At 38.7% G+C, this 22,287-nt stretch overlaps 1 protein-coding gene across 2 annotated transcripts in view; it reads left to right on the plus strand.

Annotated features, from left to right (window-relative positions):
* The first annotated feature begins 12,809 nt into the window (after positions 1-12,809).
* crim1 (cysteine rich transmembrane BMP regulator 1 (chordin-like)) overlaps positions 12,810-22,287 on the plus strand; it is a 126,682-nt gene continuing 117,204 nt past the window's right edge. The window contains exon 1 of one of the 2 annotated variants that reach the window (XM_065288550.2): positions 12,810-13,703. In XM_065288550.2, the coding sequence (XP_065144622.1) occupies positions 13,391-13,703 (313 nt within the window). In that variant the 5' untranslated portion in view covers positions 12,810-13,390. The remainder of the gene's footprint in view (positions 13,704-22,287) is intronic. The other variant, XM_065288549.2, reaches the window with a different exon arrangement.

The following is a 22,287-nucleotide window of genomic DNA, read 5'->3' on the forward strand; positions in this document are numbered from 1 at the left end:
GGTGTAAAGTATTTATTAAGTAAGAGGGCTTGGTGATGTCACATTTTTAAGTGGTTACAGTAAGAGTTACAGATTTGTCTTCTTTTGTAACATTGATTGATGAATCATGCATACATACACTGTAAAAAATTCTGTATAAATTATAGTAGGCTATTCCTGCGCACTCTAAAAAAACAAACGGTGCTATATAGCACCAAAACAATTGCTTTGGATCGTAACGATAGAAGAACCATTTTAGTGCCATATAGCACCGGTGAAGAACCAGTGAAGCACCAGTGAAGCACCAGTGAAGCACCAGTGTAGAACCATATAGGGGCCATATAGCACCACATATGGTTCTACATAGCACTATATGGTTCTACACAGGTGCTTCACTGGTGCTTCACTGGTTCTTCACCGGTGCTATATGGCACTAAAAATGGTTCTTCTATCGTTACGATCCAAAGCAACTGTTTTGGTGCTATATAGCACCGTTTGTTTTTTAGAGTGTGGCAGCTGGTTTCCAGTAACTTACCGTAGGTTACTATTTTACATTAATGTTATTTACTAGCAACAGTTTGTTCAAAGTTAAATGAACATGAAACATTTTCAGTCTTTATACTTATTCATTTAGCTGACGCTTTTATCCAAAGCGACTTACAACTGCTATATAGGTCGCACGCCTCTGGACTCTGAAGCAATTAGGGATTAAGTGTCTTGCTCAACAGGGACACAATGATGTTTCACAGTGGATTCGAACCCAGGTCTCCCGCACCAAAGGTGAGTGTCTTATCCACTGTGCCATCACCACCCTCAGTCTTTATCCTCTACAGTTACTGGCAACCAGCTGCATAATAACAGCAAATTTTTTACAGTGATAACAATAATATTTACACTGTAAAAAAATTCCGTAGAAATTTCAATGTTATTGCAGCTGGGTTGCCGGTAATTTACCGTAGATTTAAATTTATGTTATTTACTGGCAAGAGTTTGTTCAAAGTTAAATAAATTTTAAATATAAACAAGTCTTTATCTTTACAGAATAAAACTATACAATAACTGCCTCATGCAAAGCATTCTGGGAACCAGAAATCATCATCAACCTTTTTCTGTTTTTTGCTTCAGATTTTGTTTCCCAGAATGTTTTGCTTGATGCTGTTTTTTTAGTTTTACTCTATAAAGACAAAGACTTGTAAATGTTTAATGTTCATTTAACTTTGAACAAAATGTTGCCAGTAAAAAACATAAATTTAAATCTACGGTAAGTTACCGGCAACCCAGCTGCAATTTCTACTGAATTTTTTTACAGTGTAGACAAATGTTTGGATCAAATATGAACAAACCCAACCATTGGAATATACATAAGTCTTTTAATTATAAGTTTATAAGTTTATTTATAACCCAACCGTTAAATGTATATAAAGAGTTTGGTTCCAAAATGCTGTAAAGTCATTTAAAAAAAAGTTACCTCCAAAATCAGTGTTGTATTAGTTCAGTATTAAAAAGTAAATTCTTAATTTTACACAAAATCCGATATCTGCCATGTTATTCTGTCAACTTTTCTCCCTTTTTCCCAAAACGCGATAAACGCCACTCCTATTTCTCTGCAGAATGCAATAAATCCACTCAACAAATCACAGCGCACCATTCCACACATTGTTAACAACAATGGCGGCACATTGAATACACACAAAATCCTAGTTTTCCTCATCTACTTTGTACTTTGTGATCAACAAACAAACAAAAACAAAATAATACTTTTAATGGCATTGATAAACCTCTCTGTGGTGGTTTTCTGTAGCATGGAAGAAACGTAAGTCACTCGGGTGGCGGAAATATGTCAGCTGTTACATGTTCTTACACGACAGCATCAAGCTTCTGTCATGCTAACACATTGACCCCAGGGGATCTTATGAAAATGTTTCCATTATTTTACTCGAAGTCAACGAACATCGAGCAGGATCAAAACTTTTAATAGCAGATCGCTGTCAAAAAAGTTAAGTGACGACGTCCCAAGGATGACAGCAGCAATGTTCTTAATATGACAAAATAAGTGTTTTGATTAATGCCATTAATGTTATTTTTTTAAGCAGTGTATACCACTAGCCAACTAAATGAGTTTAACATGGCAAAGATGAATGCACATTTCTATATTGATTCAATAGATTTATAGCATTTTGAAAAAAAAAACGTCATTTTGCGGAAAAAAAATAATAAGTTTTTATAAAATTCTAATTATGGATTTGAATGTTTTATGTTATTATATCGTAAAGATGCTATGTGAAAGTTTGGAAAAGAAAATAATGGTTTTCATCTTGTAGAAAACACGTTTTTACGGAAATTCGTCAAAATGGATTTATTGCCTTTTGCAACCAAACTCTTGGTGACCAAATGCACTTGTCATATCTTATACGTTAATCAAAAATTTTCACGTCAAATACACTTTATCTTCACCTCAGGCCATTAAGAAATACAATTGATGGCAGAATCCCCTAAATACCACATCGATTTTTTAGCAAAGTCCGGTGCATGGAAGATGGATTGGATGAACGATGGTGTGCAAATTTATAATATAAATATAAAATTTTATAATATGCAATGTTTCTAGTTGGGTTGTGCCGTGAAAGACAACATTTTCACATTTTTAAATACCAATGAAAGGAAATTGACATTTGTGTAAACCAATATCTGGTCCTATAGTGGTGCTATATCACCCCCGGATGGTACTATATAGCACTAAAAATTATTCCCCTATGATTACAAGCTTTTAGTGCTATTTGGCACTAATTTTTTAGAATGTAGGCCTATACTAAAACAGGCTAACAGGTGCACTAGGCTTTCAGCCTAAAATCCTCTTTTTGCTAATACCAGTGACGCATGGAGAAGTGGGTATACTCCTGATTTATGCGCCCATGTTTTTTTTTTGTTGTTGTTTTTTAAGTAAAAGTTGTGGTACCTGGGTATACTCTGCACTACACCACTGGCTAATACTATATTCACAATATACTGGCTAGAGCTGTGACTATACAGCATTCAAAGCATTTCATGCCATATTGCTAAATCAAAACATTCACAGTTCAAGCAGACCCCATGTTTTGTTTCAGAATGTGACCTCTATGTGCACTTGAGGAAGTGAAGTCATCCCTCCAAATGCTCTTATGGTCTGATTCAAAGCCTTTTCCTGTGACTGTATACTTTCAAGTGCATACGTCCCAATCTAAGAATGTGTTTCCCAGTATGTCTCTTTGACTATGTTTCTGCCTTTATGAAGCAAGACGTTTTGCTTGCCACTCCGGCCGGGGAATGCATTTCTTTATATGGAAAAAGGTTGTAGTAATTTCCCCAAACACAGTAAAGAGAATCCAGTCTCCAAGGCTCGACCCGCCCCTCTATCCTCCCAGTTCTCGGTGGCCGGTGCTACTGTAAACGCTGCTGGCGCCTCGCTCACTGGCATTCCATGCATTCTTTCATCATGTGCTCACGAAAAGACAAAGAAAAAAGAATGAGAGACGAGAGGGAAAAATTACAGTTAGAGTTAACCCATGCTGTTTTGCACTGTGAGAAAGAATGGGCCTGCTTCTGAGTCACATTTAAAATAGGAAAAACTTTTTTATATGGTAAAATATCTGTCTTTTTATTAAGGTTTTGTAGCATATTTTTTAAACACCTAGTTTTTAGATAAAGAAAAATTTTTGTGAAAACTATCATATTTTTAGTTAGAGCTTAGGTATGCACGTGAAGTAAAAGCACACTTCAGAAATCTTTCTCACGGGCTTTCTTAGAGGTCAACTATTCAATAAAACAAGATGAAAGGTTAAATGAAAGGTTGAGCTTTACTTGTCCTTAGGCACAATTTTTCATAAATGTCACAAGCAGTCACAGTTTAGTACACTTTAATTGTAGCTAAAAAGCCTAATAGGTTATTTAATGACCGCATGTATGTGTCATTAATGGGTATGACATTTATTTTTGAAATTGTATGTACTCTGTGAAAAATGAGCCCTGGTTTCTCCAATAAAAGGTAACATGGTTATTTTAAGTGACCTTGAAATGAATACACTATTAAAAAATAAAGGTGCTAAATGATGCTGTAGATTAACCAATTTTGGCTCTATGGTTCGATAAAGAACATCTGAAAAACCTTTCTGTTTCATAAAAGGTTCTTCTTAGTTTAAAGATAATCTACAGGTCGGTTTGTATCGCATGCCGTGCTGTTAGCACAAAAGAAATGCTTTGGCAGTACATAGTTTAAAAATCATCAGATTCAAAGTTATGTTGATAAATATCAGCCCCATATTACTTGCATTCCAGTGTATAAACATTGGAGTGTTTGGGAATGACTGAGATGTGTGGAATGCTCTGTTGAGTACAGATGAATGCTGGCTGTCAGTTGAATGAAAGTCATTAGCCCAAGCTTTTTGTGCCTCTCGGACAATAAGCCTTAAATTCAATTATGATGTAATTGTTCTGTCATCACAAAATGTTTATTCAGTGTAGATGCTTTCAACGTGAGACTGTTTCTGCTGCGGTTATTCTTAGTGGATTGCCTCAGGGTTCACATACTTTGACTATGTGAACTTGAGGCTAGATAACAGCAGCCTCAAGGTTTGAATTAGTAAATTGGGGCACCTTATATTACATAAATGTATCAATTTTGTACCTACCTATCAACGGGTATCTGTCTGTCTTTCTGTCTCTCTGCCTGTCTACGTACATATGTACCTACATCTATCTATCTATCTATCTATCTATCTATCTATCTATCTATCTATCTATCTATCTATCTATCTATCTATCTATCTATCTATGTACCTACATGTATCTGTCTATCCTGTCTGTTTGTCTGTCTGCCTGTCTACGTACATATCTATCTATCTATCTATCTATCTATCTATCTATCTATCTATCTATCTATGTACCTACATGTATCTGTCTATCCTGTCTGTTTGTCTGTCTGCCTGTCTACGTACATATCTATCTATCTATCTATCTATCTATCTATCTATCTATCTATCTATCTATCTATCTATCTATCTATCTATCTATCTATCCTGTCTGTTTGTCTGTCTGCCTGTCTACGTACATATCTATCTATCTATCTATCTATCTATCTATCTATCTATCTATCTATCTATCTATCTATCTATCTATCTATCTATCTATCTATCTATCTATCTATCTACCTACCTACCTACTGTATCTATCAGTCTGTCTGTCTTTTTGTCTGACAGTCTATATTTATCATCTTCCTAGCAGTGTCTGTCTGTCCGCACGCACGTCTGTTCTTCCGTCTGTCTCTCTGTCTGTCTGTTGTTTGTCTGTTTATCATCTTCCATCTACCTACCTGTCTACCTACTTGTATCTATCTATTCTGTTTATCATAAACCTACCAGTATCTGTCAGTATATCTATCATCTTCCTAGCAGTATCTGTCTGTCTGTCTATCCATCCATAAATACATACATCCATACATCCGTCAATCCTTTCATCAGTCCATCTGGTCCATCTTGTCTGTCTGTCTGTCGCCCGTCTGTCCTTCCATCCATCTGTCCAGTCTTTCAGTCTGTCTGTCTGTTTATAATATAACCGGTAATACTACCGGTATCTGTCAGTCTGTCTATCACCTTCCTGGCAGTATCTGTCTGTCTGTCTGTTTGTCTGTCGGTCTATCCGTTCGTCGGTCTGTCTTGTCTGTCCGTGTGTCTATCTGTCTATTCACCCATCTGTTCTTCCATTCGTCTGTCCAGTCCTTCCGGATGTATGTGTGTCTGTTTATTATCTACCTACCAATATTTGTCTGTCTGTCTATTCTATTTATTATCTACCTACCTCCCATCTGTCTGTTTGTCTATGTACTCATGTTGCAGAGTTAAACTGTAGTTGAATTAAAAGCATATATAATTGGCTCCACTTGACTTAGCAATATGTGTAATGTTGAGGCAATTAGCTAGATAAATATAATTGAAGAACAAGCAAAGATATGGGCAAAACAATTTACTGTTCCCTTATAGCAGCACTTTGAGACAAATGCCTGCCTTTTTGCTGCTGTGCATTTGTGGGGCGATGTGCAGGCTTGTGTGGATGATTAATGGAGCAGTTTGTCCAGTGGCTGCAGAGCCAACGCTCCAGTCACAATGAGTCTACTTGCTGTCATCTGGGCTGTTCTGCGCCCTCACAACGCTCCCTGGCCTAACGTTTAAAGCTTTTGCATGTGTCTGTGGCCAGGGAATAAAATTGCTTCATCAATTGGCGCGTCACTCTTTGCGCGACATTAATTATTTGTTTACTCGTGAGTTACGCTTTATTTTTCCTCTCGCTATCTGTAGCAGATAAAATTAGTTTTTTGCTATTTAATTTAGGATTTGTCATTAATCCGAGCCGTCGTTGCAGTGGACAGGGAGAAAAAGGGAGAAAGTAAATGCCAAAGTAAACTCTTGTTCAAAACAGGCCATGGGAGGAGTAGCAATAGTAATAGGCATTAGTGTTGCATGTATCTAATCAAGCAAAGAATTTTTGTGTGCCTACGTGCCCAACAATCTTTTTGCGCAAATTATACAGGACGCAGCTGTGCAGCTAAACATTTTGACTTGATGGTAATAGCAGGATCAGCCAACGATTACACACGCGCGGCTGCGAATCTTCATAAAACATCAGGCGCTTCACTGCTTTATCCAACACTCCATCTATCTTCCCCCACTGACCTCCATAAATTTGATACAGGCTCACAAGTGCCGCCTCTGGGAGACAATATCAAATCATCTGCATTAAATACAGCAGCTTTAACAAAAGAGATACCATGGAGATTATCATTTACATACAACACAATACAGCCAGAGACTGTCCTCAGTACGACAAAGAGCGCACTGTCTAGGACATTGTCTGGCGTACAATAGCCGACCGTCATTCAGTACCTGGAAACCACAATGAGGCTGAGAGGCAAAGAGAAAAAGACTTAATGGTTATTGAATGAGGGTCAGCGAGTGCTAGGCCAATCCGCTTGTGTCTGTTCGAGGGAGGTGGTGTTAATGGCGTTAGCCGTTGACAGATGTCTGTATTGCCGTGGGTGCACATTCTTCGCCGTCCTGGCAAGATGGAGTTTGATCTTGACGTGACAACCCAGACGGTAAACATGTCGTGACTTCTACCTCTCAAAGTAACAGAATAATAGGAAATGGATTTCAGTCTCGGGTCACAAAAGACCAGGCTTGATTTTTTCCATGTTGGACGTTTCAACATAAATATTATTGCTCAGCAGGAGCGTCGCCTACATTTGAACAGTTGATGGTCACAGCTGTTGAAAGCATGTGAAACGCGATTGTTTGACTTAATACGAGACGAAATTCAAAGGTTTCCCAAGGCGTTTGACAGATTCAGCCCTCATTTGAACACGATACGTGGGGGCTGATTACTGAGATTATGCTGATTGCTCGAGGGACCTTTCGGTGAGAAACATTCCTCACCGTCCTTGGCATACATAATGTTGTCTGTTTCAAGAGAGGACTTGTGGGGGTCATATTCTGACTGCTAGATGTCTGATAAGACCCAGCTCATCAGGGCTAATTCAGCAAAATGGAGGAGTGACGGTTTTTCCCATGAACCATCACAACAAACACGGTGGTGCAGTAACAGTGGGCGTTCAATTAACCAACGCCTAACATCATTAAACTATTAGATGAATCCAAATTAAAACAATTGTGCCAGTTAACTCCTACTGATAATGATTGCACTCAGAAATAAACTTTTTTTTTATTTGTAGAGCCAGTTTGCATTTCTTCCTTTATGGAAACGGACTGATATTTATAATCTATCCCTCCAATGAGCTGTTAACTGCTCTGACTGAATCATTTTTAAAAGTTGAACTCGAAAACCTGATCCGTAAAGCCTAAATCCCCATTTATTGCAAAAAGAGCGACCTTTGAGATCCTACCAAGTTTCTCTTATGTGTGAAAAATATTGACATTTTAAGTTGACTAAACAGCACAGTTTTCTTGATCTGATTTGTGTAAAAAAAAAGAAAAATATGAATCTACCACTGTTAGATTTTATTGCAGATTTGAAATATATAAAAAGTTAAGATGCACCTCAAAAATTTGCTAATATAGCATTGACTGAATGCTCTCGACATGAGGAGTCAGTGGATCACATTCAAACTTGGGTCCCTTGGGGGTACTTGGACCTGAATACAACACAAATGTGGCACCCACATGCATCACAGCGCCCCCTAATGTGTGCTTCAGTTTCTTCATTTTACATTTTTAGACTTTCATCATTTGGAAATGTTTCTAGTTGCACCTTTAGTGATTTTGCAACTGTTTACTTTGTCTTGTCTAAAGAGGATGTAGAGGTTTAATTTGTTAGTTTTCAAAAAAAATGACTAAAGTGATATTTGTGAAAATAATAATAGACTAATAACCTTTTCATTGCCATTTCAGTGAAATTACTGAATCTAAACATAAGAGCCTCATTTACAAGAATACATGTTGGGCACACTTTTGCATCTGAACATATAAATGTAATCTTATCATTTTTTTAGACCACGTTGTTAATAAATATGAGCTGTACTTTGATGCCCTCTTGAACAAATAGTTGCCCAAAGGCACTGTCAAGATGGCTCTTGATATGTATTTGCCCTTAGGAATTTTGTTGATGTTTCTCCTTGACAAAGCATAATACAGTGTTTAACTGTGGAATGGTACCATAGGCAGCTGTAAAGAGCGCATAGTTTCTTTTGAAGCTCTACAAAATATATTTTTTCGTCTGGTTTAAGTGCACTGGTTAAAGGTGATTTTTATTGTGTAAAATTGTTTACAAATATTTGACATATCTGATGCTTTGTCACAGTTCTGTATCCCTTGGCTCCAAGCATTCTTAAGGCCCTATCATACACCCGGAGCAATGCAGCGACAGTTATCATTTTTACATTTAGCGGCACGTTGTTTACATAGAAAATGCATTTGCGCCCAAATTTGCGCCCATGGGCTTTTCAAAACCCTCACGGCGCTGTCCGAGTGCTGAAACGTTTTGGCTCTCCACACGTTTGTAAATTCTTTATCTCCTGTTTGTTACTAATAAAGTATTTTTGGAGTATAAACCTTTTCTTGCATATTTGTAAATTATTCTTTGAGATAACACTGATCATGTAGGCTATCCGTACATTTACAGCAATTAAAAGCCTGATAATTTTACTTCCATGAAATGACTTTTAAAGGGATAGTTCGGCCAAAAATGATATTAAACCCATGATTTACTCACCCTCAAGCTGTCCGAGTTGCATATGTCCATCGTTTTTCAGATAAACACATTTTCGGATATTTTATAAAATGTTTTAGATCTTTCAGTTGATTAAATGTAATGTTACGGGGTCCACCCATAGCCCACGACCTTCAAGTCCAAAAAAAGTGCGTCCATCCTTCACAAATTAAATCCAAACGGCTCCAGGATGATAAACAAATGTCTTCTGAGGGTAATCCGCGCGGTGTTGTTGTAGAAATATCCATATTTAAAACTTTATTAACTAAAATAAATACCATATAATAAATGCCGCCATCTTAGTCGCGTCCACATTCAGGAGAGAGTATTAGCGTAGTGTACGCACTTTTCTTAGTGACGTATGACAAATTCGGAGGGCGGGGGCACAGAGCAGCAGCAGAGTAGCCTCCGTAGGCTGCTTAAGCTCTCATCCTGAATGCGGACGCAACTAAGATGGAGGCGCTACCGGAAGGTATTTATTTTCGTTAATAAAGTTTTAAATATGGATATTTATACAACAACACCACGCGGATTACCATCAGAAGACCTTTGTTTATCATCCTGGAGCCGTTTGGATTTAATTTGTGAAGGATGGACGCACTTTTTTTGGACTTGAAGGTCGTGGACTATGGGTGTACCCCATAACATTACATTTAATCAACTGAAAGATCTAAAACATTTTATAAAATATCCGAAAATGTGTTTGGCTGAAAAAAGATGGACATATGCAACTCGACAGCTTGGGGGTGAGTAAATCATGCGTTTAATATCATTTTTGGCCGAACTATCCCTTTAAAGGAACCAAAGGTTTTCAATACGAATAAAAACATCACAATTTTTTATTAATCTTAAACTATTGGTCTTCTTCCTCCGCTTAGTTTTTCAAATTCCACCATCTAAATAGGGAATCGGCATGGCATGAGCACAACTGATATTTAAAGCGGATGGGAGAAGAGACTTTCATTGGTTTATTGCATGTTACACCCAAAACTCACCAATTTACTCATTATGAGAATAGAAACAAACCTTTTAGACTTTACGTAAGGCGTACAAACAATTTTTCCTGTTGTTAAATTAGCAAAAGTGGATTTGGAAACACCCTTTTAGACTCTGCGCCGTGCGCTTAGATCGTTAAAACCGGGCCCTTAATTTGGGAATAATGTCAAAATGTAAAGACACTTGTAATATTTTTGTTCTGAACAGTGGTCTTTTCATTTTTTCTATACTTACATGGGGTTTCACTGTATTGAGATCTCCTTGAATTATCTGGCTTTATTGACGACTGGCAAAAAGTCCTTCAGAAAAGATCAAATCTTATTTGAAAGAAGAAATTGAAGGTGGCCAAGATTGTAGTTTATTGATTGATGAAAACAGCATCACTCCATCAAAAAGGTTTTCAGTGTTTTAAGACTATATGGCCTCTAGAGATCTTCAAGCCTGTGTAGACAATAGAATATAAGGGAGGCAAAGTGTCGGTTATCGTATCCCGTTTACAGCAACCAAATAGCCTAAAACAATACTGCTAGACTGACTCCAGCCTTTCATCTTGTGCTGGGCATTGATATTCATAGCTAACTTGTGTAGAGGCTATTGCTAATTGTCTAATGCCCAAAGCCAAGATGCCGTGACAGTAAAAAGAGTGGAGATGAAAGAATGGCACATATAAGCCAGAGATATCTGATTTCTTCAGAGATGTCTGCGCTAATGGTTTCCTAAGGCAACTAGAGGCCCTGATTTTGGCTCTTACCACATGTATCACTCATCATTTGCAGGATTATGACATCTGATAGCATTGATATAACTGTGCAAAGAAAAACTTTAGGCTGTGGTGTCTAAAGTAAGATAAGGCATGCTGAAAATAGATGGCCAACTGTACTAGCTGCTGGTTCTAAATGTAAGGCTTTGTATTCAGCTTGTATGCAAATTGATGAGTTTGATTAAGTCGGATCTTGAAATAACCTGTGAACCTGGTTCATTCAAAATTCAACATAATCAGAGGTGTTGAAGTCTGTGTTATTTCAACTTTTCTAATGGAGTGTTTTACTCGGTGTGACCATTTCACAAGCGAATGTGTTGCTCGTAAGAAATAATTCACTGAAAATAAAAAGTGTCATCCCCTTCAAATCATTCTGAATCGCTTTCAATTTCCATAACATAAAAGTTAAATATCCAAAGAACATCCTGCACATTTTTTTCATAAAATAAAAAGTATTAAACTCAAGCTCCAAATAAAAGTGTTCCTTGCCATAATCACAATATGAATGCATGTGACTTTTTTTACACTAGTGCACCTTATTCGCATATTAATTGACTATTGATTAAGGCTTAGCTGTGAATTTGGGATTTAGATTTGGTTTTAAATGTAACATATCATGTGCAAAATGATGATGAACCAAGTGAAATTTGTTGAAAATATTGCATTTTTTTTGTATGTTGTTCTAGTCAGCTCCACCCACAGTAAAATATCACCATTCCACGCTCACTTTTATGATAAACCTTCTGTTTCTGGATGTGGGTAGCATCCACATCTCTGCATATCTTTCAGAATCGAATGTTCACAAGGTCCCCCCACATTTGAAACTAAAAGTTGTGAAACATTTTGCACACATTTTGTATTTTGTGATTCTGTTACAGTCCAAGACAGGGTTTACAAAGAGGCTGTTATTAAAGGACAGCACATTGCAAAGTATATTGGACATGACAGTAATCCCACAACCCATAAGTATTCATTCTGCATGCAATGTGGTTAGCAATCATAACAGGCAATTTACATAAAAGCTACAACAGCACAGTTACAGCTTGTTTAATTTAAGGGTTAGAGAGGGTGCTAAGCAGAAGATGAGTAGGATTCAACCCCTTTAAATATCAGATATATTTTGATTGGCTGTAATTTTCTTGTATCTGGTCTGAACATGGTGCAAGATTTATATACATTTTAATCATTTAAATGTATATTTAAAGTTTAAATGAGCTATTAAGACTTAACTCTTAAGGTATAAGATATTATACTTAACATTGTTTGGTTTATGTTGTTATTTTAACACTTTATTTTGTATATAAAATGCAGAAATGACTGTGTATAAGAATATTAAGCTTCCAGATTATGATGGCAGCATTTACAAAACATGTAAAGTGATTTTGAATAGAGCAAAGGTACAATACATATTAAAATTTCATTCATGTAACTCCTGCAAAGATTGAACATGCTCTGGATGTTAATGTAACTCAGAGGAATTGCTTTAACTTGCCTGCCATCTCTTATTTAAAAAACAATTTTCATATCAGCAACATAAACATGTTTGTAAATCTTCTTAAATATACATAAAATATTGTTTGGATGTTAGAAAACAGTATATGACCAAACCAAGACATAACAGACTTTATCTCTCCCTCGTTCAAAATCGTACAGTTATGCGGGCCCCACATTCCACGCGTACACCTTAACCATCGCGAACTATATCACAGACCCCTTGTGTTGCGCGTGTCGTGTTACCAGCATTTCCTGTGTCTCATATCTGAAATGCACGAACTCTCCAATAGAGCAAAGTAATACGAGATGGGCGTGGTTCTGTTATGAGGTCACGGCGAGGGACTGAGCTGAACGTTCAGCAGCGGGCGGAGAGAAGAGCTCAACTAGACAGCGAGCGATAAACACGAGACGCGAGCGATAGCTGTACACCTTTAGTCACACAGTTGAATCTCTGCTCGCAACAAAATACCAGGATCGCTTTTTCGACGAGGAACTTGGTTTTTTTGCTCTGCCTCGCAGGAGAGGACGAAATCAATAAAAAGAATCCAGGGAAGAGATCGAGAAACGCATGAGGAAAGTTTTCCTACGCAAAAACAAACTGGACGGAACTGTGCAGAAATCGTGACGCATAAGCCATGCACTGGTCGTACAGCGTGGGATAGTTATTCTGTTGTCGTTCATTTGAAGGAAATGCCTTTTTGGTGGCTTTCGTCAACCTCCACAAAAGTTTAACGCCGGGAACGCGATATTATTCTATTCGACAGAAAGCGCGTGATTCTGAACGGAACCTTTCTTGCGCGCGCTTAGAGCCGCTGTAATTCGTTCACTTCGCTGGAAAATCTGTTCCCTGTCGTTTAGTTAGGGGGACAGACAAGAGGTCGGTTGGATATACATTTTGTCCACTTTTCCTTCATGGCCTCATCCAGGATGTATATTCTTGTGAAATGTATGCTGATCTCCCAACTTGCGCTGTTAATCGCGAAGAACAGTGGAGCGCTCATATGTCTCCCCTGTGACAAGTCCAAATGCGAGGAACCCAAGCAGTGTACCGGTTCGGTGGTCCTGGGGATCTGCGGCTGCTGTTCGGTTTGCGCCAAGCAGAAGAACGAGAGCTGCGGTGGGGTTTACGGACTGTACGGGACCTGCGACCGGGGGCTCCGGTGCGTCATCAGACCTCCGTTAAACGGCGCTTCAATCACGCAGTATGAGGTCGGAGTTTGCGAAGGTCTGTAAATTCTCTTCCTCTGTTTTCCTTTGCTCCCTAAAAAGTTGTCAACTTTGTTTATTGGTTTAATCAAACGTATCGATGGTGATGGAAATTAAAGTAATAAATCAAGTTTGGCCCCATCTGTATTTATTGGCCACATTAAAGGAAAGCAGAAGAGGTGCGGTGAAGAAAAGGAAATACTGCGCATTGTCTACTACTGTATATATCATCAGTTCAATAAATCGTTGCTTCATTAAGATTGATATTTAGGATACTTTATAAACAGTGAAAGAGATTAAAAGAAAGACAAAGAAACTATAAATCTGGATTACAGCTATTAAATTTGGGAAGATAAACGAGCCACTATCACCGCTTATTAGATATCGTAATCTGATTGTAAGGCCATTATCGCGAGAAGAGTAAATAGTTTCGTGTTCTAACACCACGAGGCTTAAATGTCACCGTCGCCCCTGTCTGCACAATAAAACAGTTGCCTTGCCTCCATACATTACAATCGGGTTGAAATGATCGAGCTGGTTAATGTGTTTGCAGCCTGTCGGTTTTCGTTTCTTTCGGGTATGGCTAACGGATTCCGTGCTGTTTTTGGACACGGTGCCAGTCTCGATCTTTCCGCCGAGGCTTGTTGGTTTTTCATCGGAATGTCTGCTATGCAACTTCAGCCCGTATATTTTACATCTGACCATCGAGGGACGTGCGCATCTAATTCCTTAAGTCACCAGGTTTTACTCCTCAAGGATGCCTCGTTTTGAAGCAATTAATTGTGCTGTCAAAACTTGTGTCTTTCTTTCTCATGGTGCTCTCTTGGGGCTTTTTAACCCCAGGTTAAGGGCACTTTTAACCATGGGTTGTTAGAAGCCATGCTGTGGAGCAGACACAATTCGGTGCCATTACTAATCCAGAGTAAAATATTAAATTGACACAGGGTTAACAATTTTAATGTAAATTTCTCATGTATTATTTCAAAAGTCAATGTGACATGCCTTTCCCAACCCATTTATATTTGTTTGTACTTTATGGTCCAGCCACGACTTGAAATTTTTCTTTGGCATTACCATACAATCAACATATATCTACATATACACATAAAACAGCAATACATGAAGCACAATATTCAATTAACGGATAAATAAAATCAAATTTCACATTTTTACCCTTTATTCAGAAGACCTTATGATGTATTTCCAAGTATAAGTCGATATTGAAAAGAATTGTAGGGTGGGACTTGATTTTCCAATAATAGATTGGATTATGAAAAGTAGATATTGCATAATGGGCTTTTAAAGAAACGGATTACATAGACAAACATTTTTTCTTTTTTTGAAATATGAAGCACATATTTGTGCACATTAAGGCCAGGAAGTTGGATTAAGAAAGCAAACAGGGTATATTTTTAGATCCCGTTGACATTTATAGTGCCAAATCTGTTTTTAACCTGTTGTGAAAAGAATCAAAATCATAATTCTTTACACTAACCATTCTGTCAGACCAACCAGAAAGAGATCACGAAACAACCAAAGAAGAAACACTGGCAAACGTCAAGACTATCTGTCATATTATTTAGACAGATTTCTCATGCATGCTTGCATGCTGTACCATTTGCAGCTCTTCTCCGAAGGGCCCCCTGCCTTGCCCGGACTCAGCTGGAATGCCGACTTAGTCAGCGGACACGCATTGCTATGTCACAGGTCAGGTTTCAGCATGGCTGGCTATGAAAATTGAAGGCGTCTCGACCGTTTGACATGTAACTGCCGGGGTGACATCTGCTGTAATTCAGCCAAGAAAACACTGCGGCATTGAGTGCCACAGCTATGGCTGTCAGATAAATGAGTCAGATCAAAGAGTGCCCAGTGAATGCCGGCATAGGCTACATCCTTTTAACCTCCACCTTCACCTCCTAGCACACTGAGATCTCAGAGGGTCTTAACAGTGAATTAGTCTCTAAAGCTCATCTGACACAGTCCGTTACGCAACACTTTATGAATTATGAATTTCACACGGTCTTGTGGGTCAAGTGACATCAACTGGAGCATCACAGTCCACATGGCTGGAGACGAGAACAACAGATGCATTTTTCGGTTTGAGTTGACCGCAAGGTGTACGTCCAGGCCCATGAATTCCTGTGCATTCCAAAGTGTGAGATTACTTTGGACAGCCTGTTTACAGCGAAGGTGGTCCTGAAATGCACTGCAAGCTCCTCTAGAGACGAGCGTACCGAACACATCACATCCTGGGGGGTTTACTGTCAGAACTCTCCAGGTGAGCTTTTTCTGGGAAGTGATGTGTGATGTCTCGGTTTCTCATTTAGAAAGTGCGGTTGAGAGTCCCTGCATGAATCCAGCTATACTTAACAACTCCCTGCCATTTTTATACCTGGCATTAAGATCCATCTCAAGTGATTCATTCAGCAGTGGTTTGCAGAGAAAAGTCAACATTTACATTTGGTAATAACGTGCATTTAGAATGAATCTTCTGTGACCATTTTCATTTCACTGATTTTATGACTACATAAATCACTCACTACGCTGCAGCATCACTGCACATTTTTCATAATATACTTATCGTTTTAATCTAAGCATAACTGTAATGTTTTTTCAGTAGATTCCAGTGGATATCTCAAGTTGTTGTTGATGTATTCTCTATGCATGATCTGTCACTTCAAGTAAAAATGTGCCATTTTGGATGTGTCCTTTTAAATGCAAATAAGCTGATATCTGCACTAAATGGCAGTGCCGTGGTTGGATAGTGCAGATTAAGAGGCGGTATTATCCCCTTCTGACATCACAAGGGGAGACAAAATTTCATTTTTTCACATGCTTGCAGAGAATGGTTTACCAAAACTAAGTTACTGGGTTGATCTTTTTATATCAAAACGTTATCTTACCATCAAATTGTAAAGCCCTATTTACACCTTTATATGTGACCCGTCACGGAAACCAGGGACTCAAGTCGGCAGCACAAGTTTCGAGAAAATGAGAAACAAAGTTTTTTTTTTCGAAATTTGTGATTTTCGTTTTATTGCAGAATCTGTTAGTTGAGATCACAAAGAAGCCTCTCCATGTTTGAGATAGCAGTTTTTGTATATTTAAAAGCATACATTTTGCGGTTAAAATAGGCTTGTTTTTCCGGAGATTCTAGCATGCAGCGGGAGGCGTCATTATCTGTGTGTATATTTACATACTGTATAAGCTTATGTTTTCGCCTCCGCCCCCAAAGGGAACAGCGTGACTACTAAATAAGGATAGTTCGCCCAAAAATGAAAATAATGTAAGTAATGACTCACCCTTATGTCGTTCTAAACTCGGAAGACCTCCGTTCATCTTCGGAACACAGTTTAAGATGTTTTATCGTTAGATTTAGTCCGAGAGCTTTCCCCTTCATTGAAAATCTATATATGGTTTCCATGTCCAGAAAGTTAATAAAAACATCATCAAAGTAGTCCATGTGACATCAGTGGGTCAGGAAGATTGTGTTGATGCATCGAAAATACAGTTTGGTCCAAAAATAGCAGAATTACGACTTTATTCAGCATTGTCTTCTCTTCCGGCTCGAGCGTGAAGTCACGTGACTGTAGTGACGCGCTGCCCTGTTCCTCAGACATGTTTGCTAAGTTTTTTTTTTTTTCAAACTTATAGCCTGCGTCTCCCCAGACTGTAACCCCGGATTTCCACCGACTGCGGAGCAGCTGCAGATCAGCTCCGCTGCGTTACGTCTCCGCACTCTGCCGTCCGCCAATACCCACCAGTTCCGTTTTTGTTGCAGAGCGGCTGCGTGCTGAAGTGACGAGGTCTCGCAAATTCACGTGATGATCGCGCGATACCTAGTTCTGTCTCTGCCCATTATGCCGTTGAATTATGACGTTTTTACAAACCAGCCCAGATCACAACACGAGATCTCGCATAGACAGAGCAGTACATCAAATCCATCCAAAATTCAAAAAATAAGAAGGCTGCTAAAACATTTATATATGCTTTATCTTTAATGTATTTATTTGAAACTCCCCTGGCTCTGTTCCTGTCTATTATTTGTTGTTTCTGTATTAATGACTTTATTTGTGTGTGTTTGTAATGTTTGTATTTCAAAGATTTAATAAAAAACACGAGTTCTCGTGAATTCAGGTATGATCACGCGATAAAGTCATGGCTCCGCCCTGCGGAGCTGTCCGGCATCCGTCAAAAATAGAAGCTCTGCGTATTTGTGCCGGAGGGCTGCGGATGGCCGGAGCTGTGACGGATTCGGAGCGCAGTCAGTGGAAATACACACATTGACTTGAATGGAAACCGATTGACTCCGCCGCCGTTCCGCAACGGATCCGCAGCCGTTCCGCAGTCGGTGGAAATCCGGGGTAAAGCTGGGGCGCACAAAACAAAAGAAAAATAAAAGAAGCTGGGGCGGAACAAATAACAGTCAGCCGCATCGTACGTCAGCCGCGTCACTGACTTTATGCGGCGCCGCAGTCGGATGACGTCAAAGTACCGCGAGAGCTCTTCAAGAAATCTTACGGAGTAGTTTAATTTCGACTCGCTCTCGCGGTACTTTGACGTCATCTGTATGTCAGTTCTTGCAGCGCAGCATGAGTCCAAACACACAGAAGTTACACAGATATAGTTGTATTATTCATATAATTGACTACATGTTTTGTCTATCAATATTTTCCATGAAGTCATTGGCTGATGGAGAAACGAGCGAGCCATTGGTAACCTCTCTAAAGGATGTCACGTTTTCGACGGCGCTGTTTGGATGATCTATTATACTACTTCCCTATTTTAAATACAAACTTTGAAGGCGGGTTCATGTGTTTAACGGAGGTGTAAGCTCATATACCCTTACATGTTACGATTTAAATAGTCTTCAGATTATATATTATATTGTATTACCAGACATTCATGCGAAATCTGATGTAAACAATCTATATTTCACGGATTATACGCATTTGTGGACAAATATGGTCATTGGATAATCTGAAACAGACTGGATTCGACTTGTGATCCCCACAAAGGTAAAAGAGTCATGTTTATTTTTGCGGGTTGTCATTTGGTCATAAAATACTACATATGATGCTAGAACATCTCAAAAAGGGTTTTACAGGGGGCATGGCTTAGCTAAATGAGATGTAAATGAGCCCTATTGTCTCCCCCAGCTGAAAAGAAGAGTCCCTTTCGTCTCGATTTTCTCGGTTTGAGTATTTCTGAGTTCCTATATTCAAATGGCCACAACTTCTCCAAATCTTATCAGATTTCCATGTGTTACACATCGTTGGAAAGCTTAGAAACTGCACTTTCAGAATCTGTGAATAACTCAAAATGCCCAGATCCGACTTGTGTCCCTACTTTCCGTGACTGGTCACATATACACTTGCAACCTTTTCTACTTATACAATAGATCATAGTTCTTAATAACAGCAAAGACCTGTATTTAAAATTCAGTGTTGTTGGTTACAGGCTTAAGCATCTGTGTGAACTGTTGCATACCAAAAACTTTGGAAAAAAAGTTCAGATATTCAGGTCCAGATATTTCAAATCTGTTTAACAAACCAACCAGACTTTTCTTGTTGATAGTCATATGTTGTTTGATGATTACAGAGTTTACTAGTTTCAGAAGAAATCTACGTAAGGCGCAGATGGCTTTGTTTTTGTGATGCCAGGCAGATGAAGACCTTATGTGAAGCCAGAAACAAATATGAGCTAAAGCAAACTTGAACTTTTTAAATTAAATGATAAATGCATGCTTTTACTGTAAACCACTGGTTGACAATATGTTCTTATTTATTTTTATGTATTCATTTTAAGATATAGAGGTCCCTCGTATTGACCTCTTACAGTAATTGCTTCTATTCGCACAGCCTGTTTTAGTTATGGGTTGGATCGAAGGCCAAACAATCTGAAATGTTAGGAATCCACAGTACACAACTATTTTGCATTTTGCATGACACACAAATAGCGAAACACGGGTCTAAACTGGACTATCAAAGTGAAGTGCATGTAAACAGAACCACTCTGCAATGTTAAATTAAATTGTTTTATTTTTGCCCATAGCAGTGATGTGGTTTGGTTGTTCTGTTTTTGTTGTTAATTTTTGCTTCCAGAGCAATATTTGAATAAGGGAATCATGCTTTGAAAGGGGGTTTGTGCATATAGTGGTTTATTTGGAGGATGGCTATATGAACTGTTTTCAATTCAGTCTCTCTTTCAAACTCTTTGTCTGGCATTGGGCGGTCAAAGAGGGTCCAACCCCAAACCCCAGCATCATTGTTTAAACAAACAGAGAAATGTTTCCTGTTGCCATAGTCTATTACAGTATACTAGGAGAATCTATTTAATAAACAATACACCTGGTAGATGGTTAAAGGCCAGTTAAATGTTGGTTTTAATAGCTACCCTGCCTCCAGCCATGCTGAAAGAAAATAATTTATTCATTTGCGTAGCTGACACTCTTCTCCATAGCAACATGCATGGCTGACATTTTTGACATATTGATTTGAACCACTTATGTGGCTGTATATTTACTCAACAAACAAATAAGGCTCCCCCTCATCCACCCATCAGAAATTGAACATTACAGTTAACACATCACAGGCTAAATCATAATATTCCACACTAAAAGGGAAAAAACAGTGGTCTTTATCATTTAAATGGCTTCAGACGGGAAAAAATGGAACATGTTTTTCATACAAGGCTGTTTGCAGAGAACACCTGGAGAATGAAGCACGCCTGCCCTTATTAACGTCATCCACACAAACACTGGGCTCCGTCTACTAACAAAGAAACTCCACATTCCTCTTAATCACTGTCAACCGGAGGTCTTTTTGTGCATGCCGTTCCTCTAGTGAAATGCTAAATGACCCAGCAAATAAAGGTTATATGATGACTGAAACAAGATGCGATTTCCGATAGAACTCAAGAATTCAAAACTCAAATGAGTATAATAGTGAAAAACGTCTCTTATGTATGTAACCGTTGTTTCCTGAGAAGGGAACGAGACGCTGCGTCTCCTTTGCCAAACCTCCGGCACACCTGTTTACCCGCTTTGGCATATGCCAGCTAAAGTGGGCATTCCTGTTCACCTTTTTATGCTACCTGGCTTCCGCCTGTGACGTCACGCCCAACCATTGGTCGAATTTTATATACATTCTCAGACGTCATCATGCTGTAGGCGTTCCCAAAGCATCGGCTCTTTGGCGCAATGTGGAGTGGCGCAGGGAACTTTGGCTAGCTGTCTTGGAAGGAGGAACCTTGGCTCGATAGCACCTTGGACAATGAAATAAAATCAAATTAGGAAAATTCAAGCATGGGAGAAGTTAAGATAAATTGTATTAAGAGAAAGGTAAGCGGCTGCTACATGGCTCCTTTTACACTTGGAAAATGATTAACAGGACTAAATGTTAGTCCTACATTTAGTACCTCATTTAAATCGATCGGTTCAAGTTAGTTCAAGTAATCGTTCGTCATTAGCAGGCGGACGCAGAGTCTGATTGTTAATTAAGTCTCTGTAGAGATTATCAGGTGGAAATCTGCTGAAATGACTTAAATATCACTGTGTTCAAGATCCCATGAAATATACTAGTTAACATTTGAAGTGAATCAAAACCTTTTAATATCTTAAACAATATGCGTTCTTGTCTTTGGACAACTTTGATGAACTTTTTTTTTGATCCACTTCAAATATGAGAAATGCACTTTTTTTCCTTTGTTGACATAATTCCTATCAGCTACTTGCTATTGCAGTGGGCTTTATCATTAGTATAACTTCAGTTATTTTGCACAGAAGTAGTCTGGTCTCGTATAATTTTGTTCATTTTTTATTCCCTTAGAGTTTCTTTTTGACTTTGTCACAGCCAGCCAGTGTGCATGTCTGTGCTTTTGTTGTGCTTTTTTACCTTATTCACAAAGAGAAACAGTGCAGGCAGGGTGAAATTTGTTAAGAGAGACGGTTGTCTTATGTAGTCTGGGAAGACAAGCGGAAATGCCCTCTCGGCAGCTTCCCTGTCACTCTCTTCCCAGATGTCCCCTCTTCTGCTCCTCAGCGTACTAAGTATCCTCAGGGGTGCAGCGTAGGGACCATCGGAGAGGGCCGCAGGACTTTTTCGGGGTTATCGTTCAGAAGCAGAAAGAAGTTGGTGTCAAAAGCGGTTCCTCATTTGAGCGATGAAGAAAGGACACACCCTACAGATACTGTCACCAGAAATAGCAAATATAGTGTTTATAGCTTTTCTGAGTTTTGGCAAACATGTTTGTTCCTCTTGTTTGCGTCTACTTTCTATGGTGTTAAAATGACCTTTTCTGACAGAGTAATTAATAGGTTTAGTGGCAAATAAGCAAGTGTCTCTTGCATCAGGAAGGACTCCTGCCTTGATAACAACAACCAGGTGCCATTACAGAGTACAGCAGGAAAACTATGTATCAACTAGGAGAGGATGAGTGTCAATTTGATATCATGCTTTGATATCAGCAGAACAACACTTGTCACTGTGCCTGTTTATAAACTAATGTTGATGTTGATTTATCCTCCGGTTTTGGTGATTTTCACATCTTTTGCAAAACAGCTTTACCCGCCTCTTCATCTACCGGTTGATCTATATTAGGCA

Source organism: Paramisgurnus dabryanus, chromosome 17 (genome assembly GCF_030506205.2).
Source record: "Paramisgurnus dabryanus chromosome 17, PD_genome_1.1, whole genome shotgun sequence".
Taxonomy (NCBI): Eukaryota; Metazoa; Chordata; class Actinopteri; order Cypriniformes; family Cobitidae; genus Paramisgurnus; species Paramisgurnus dabryanus.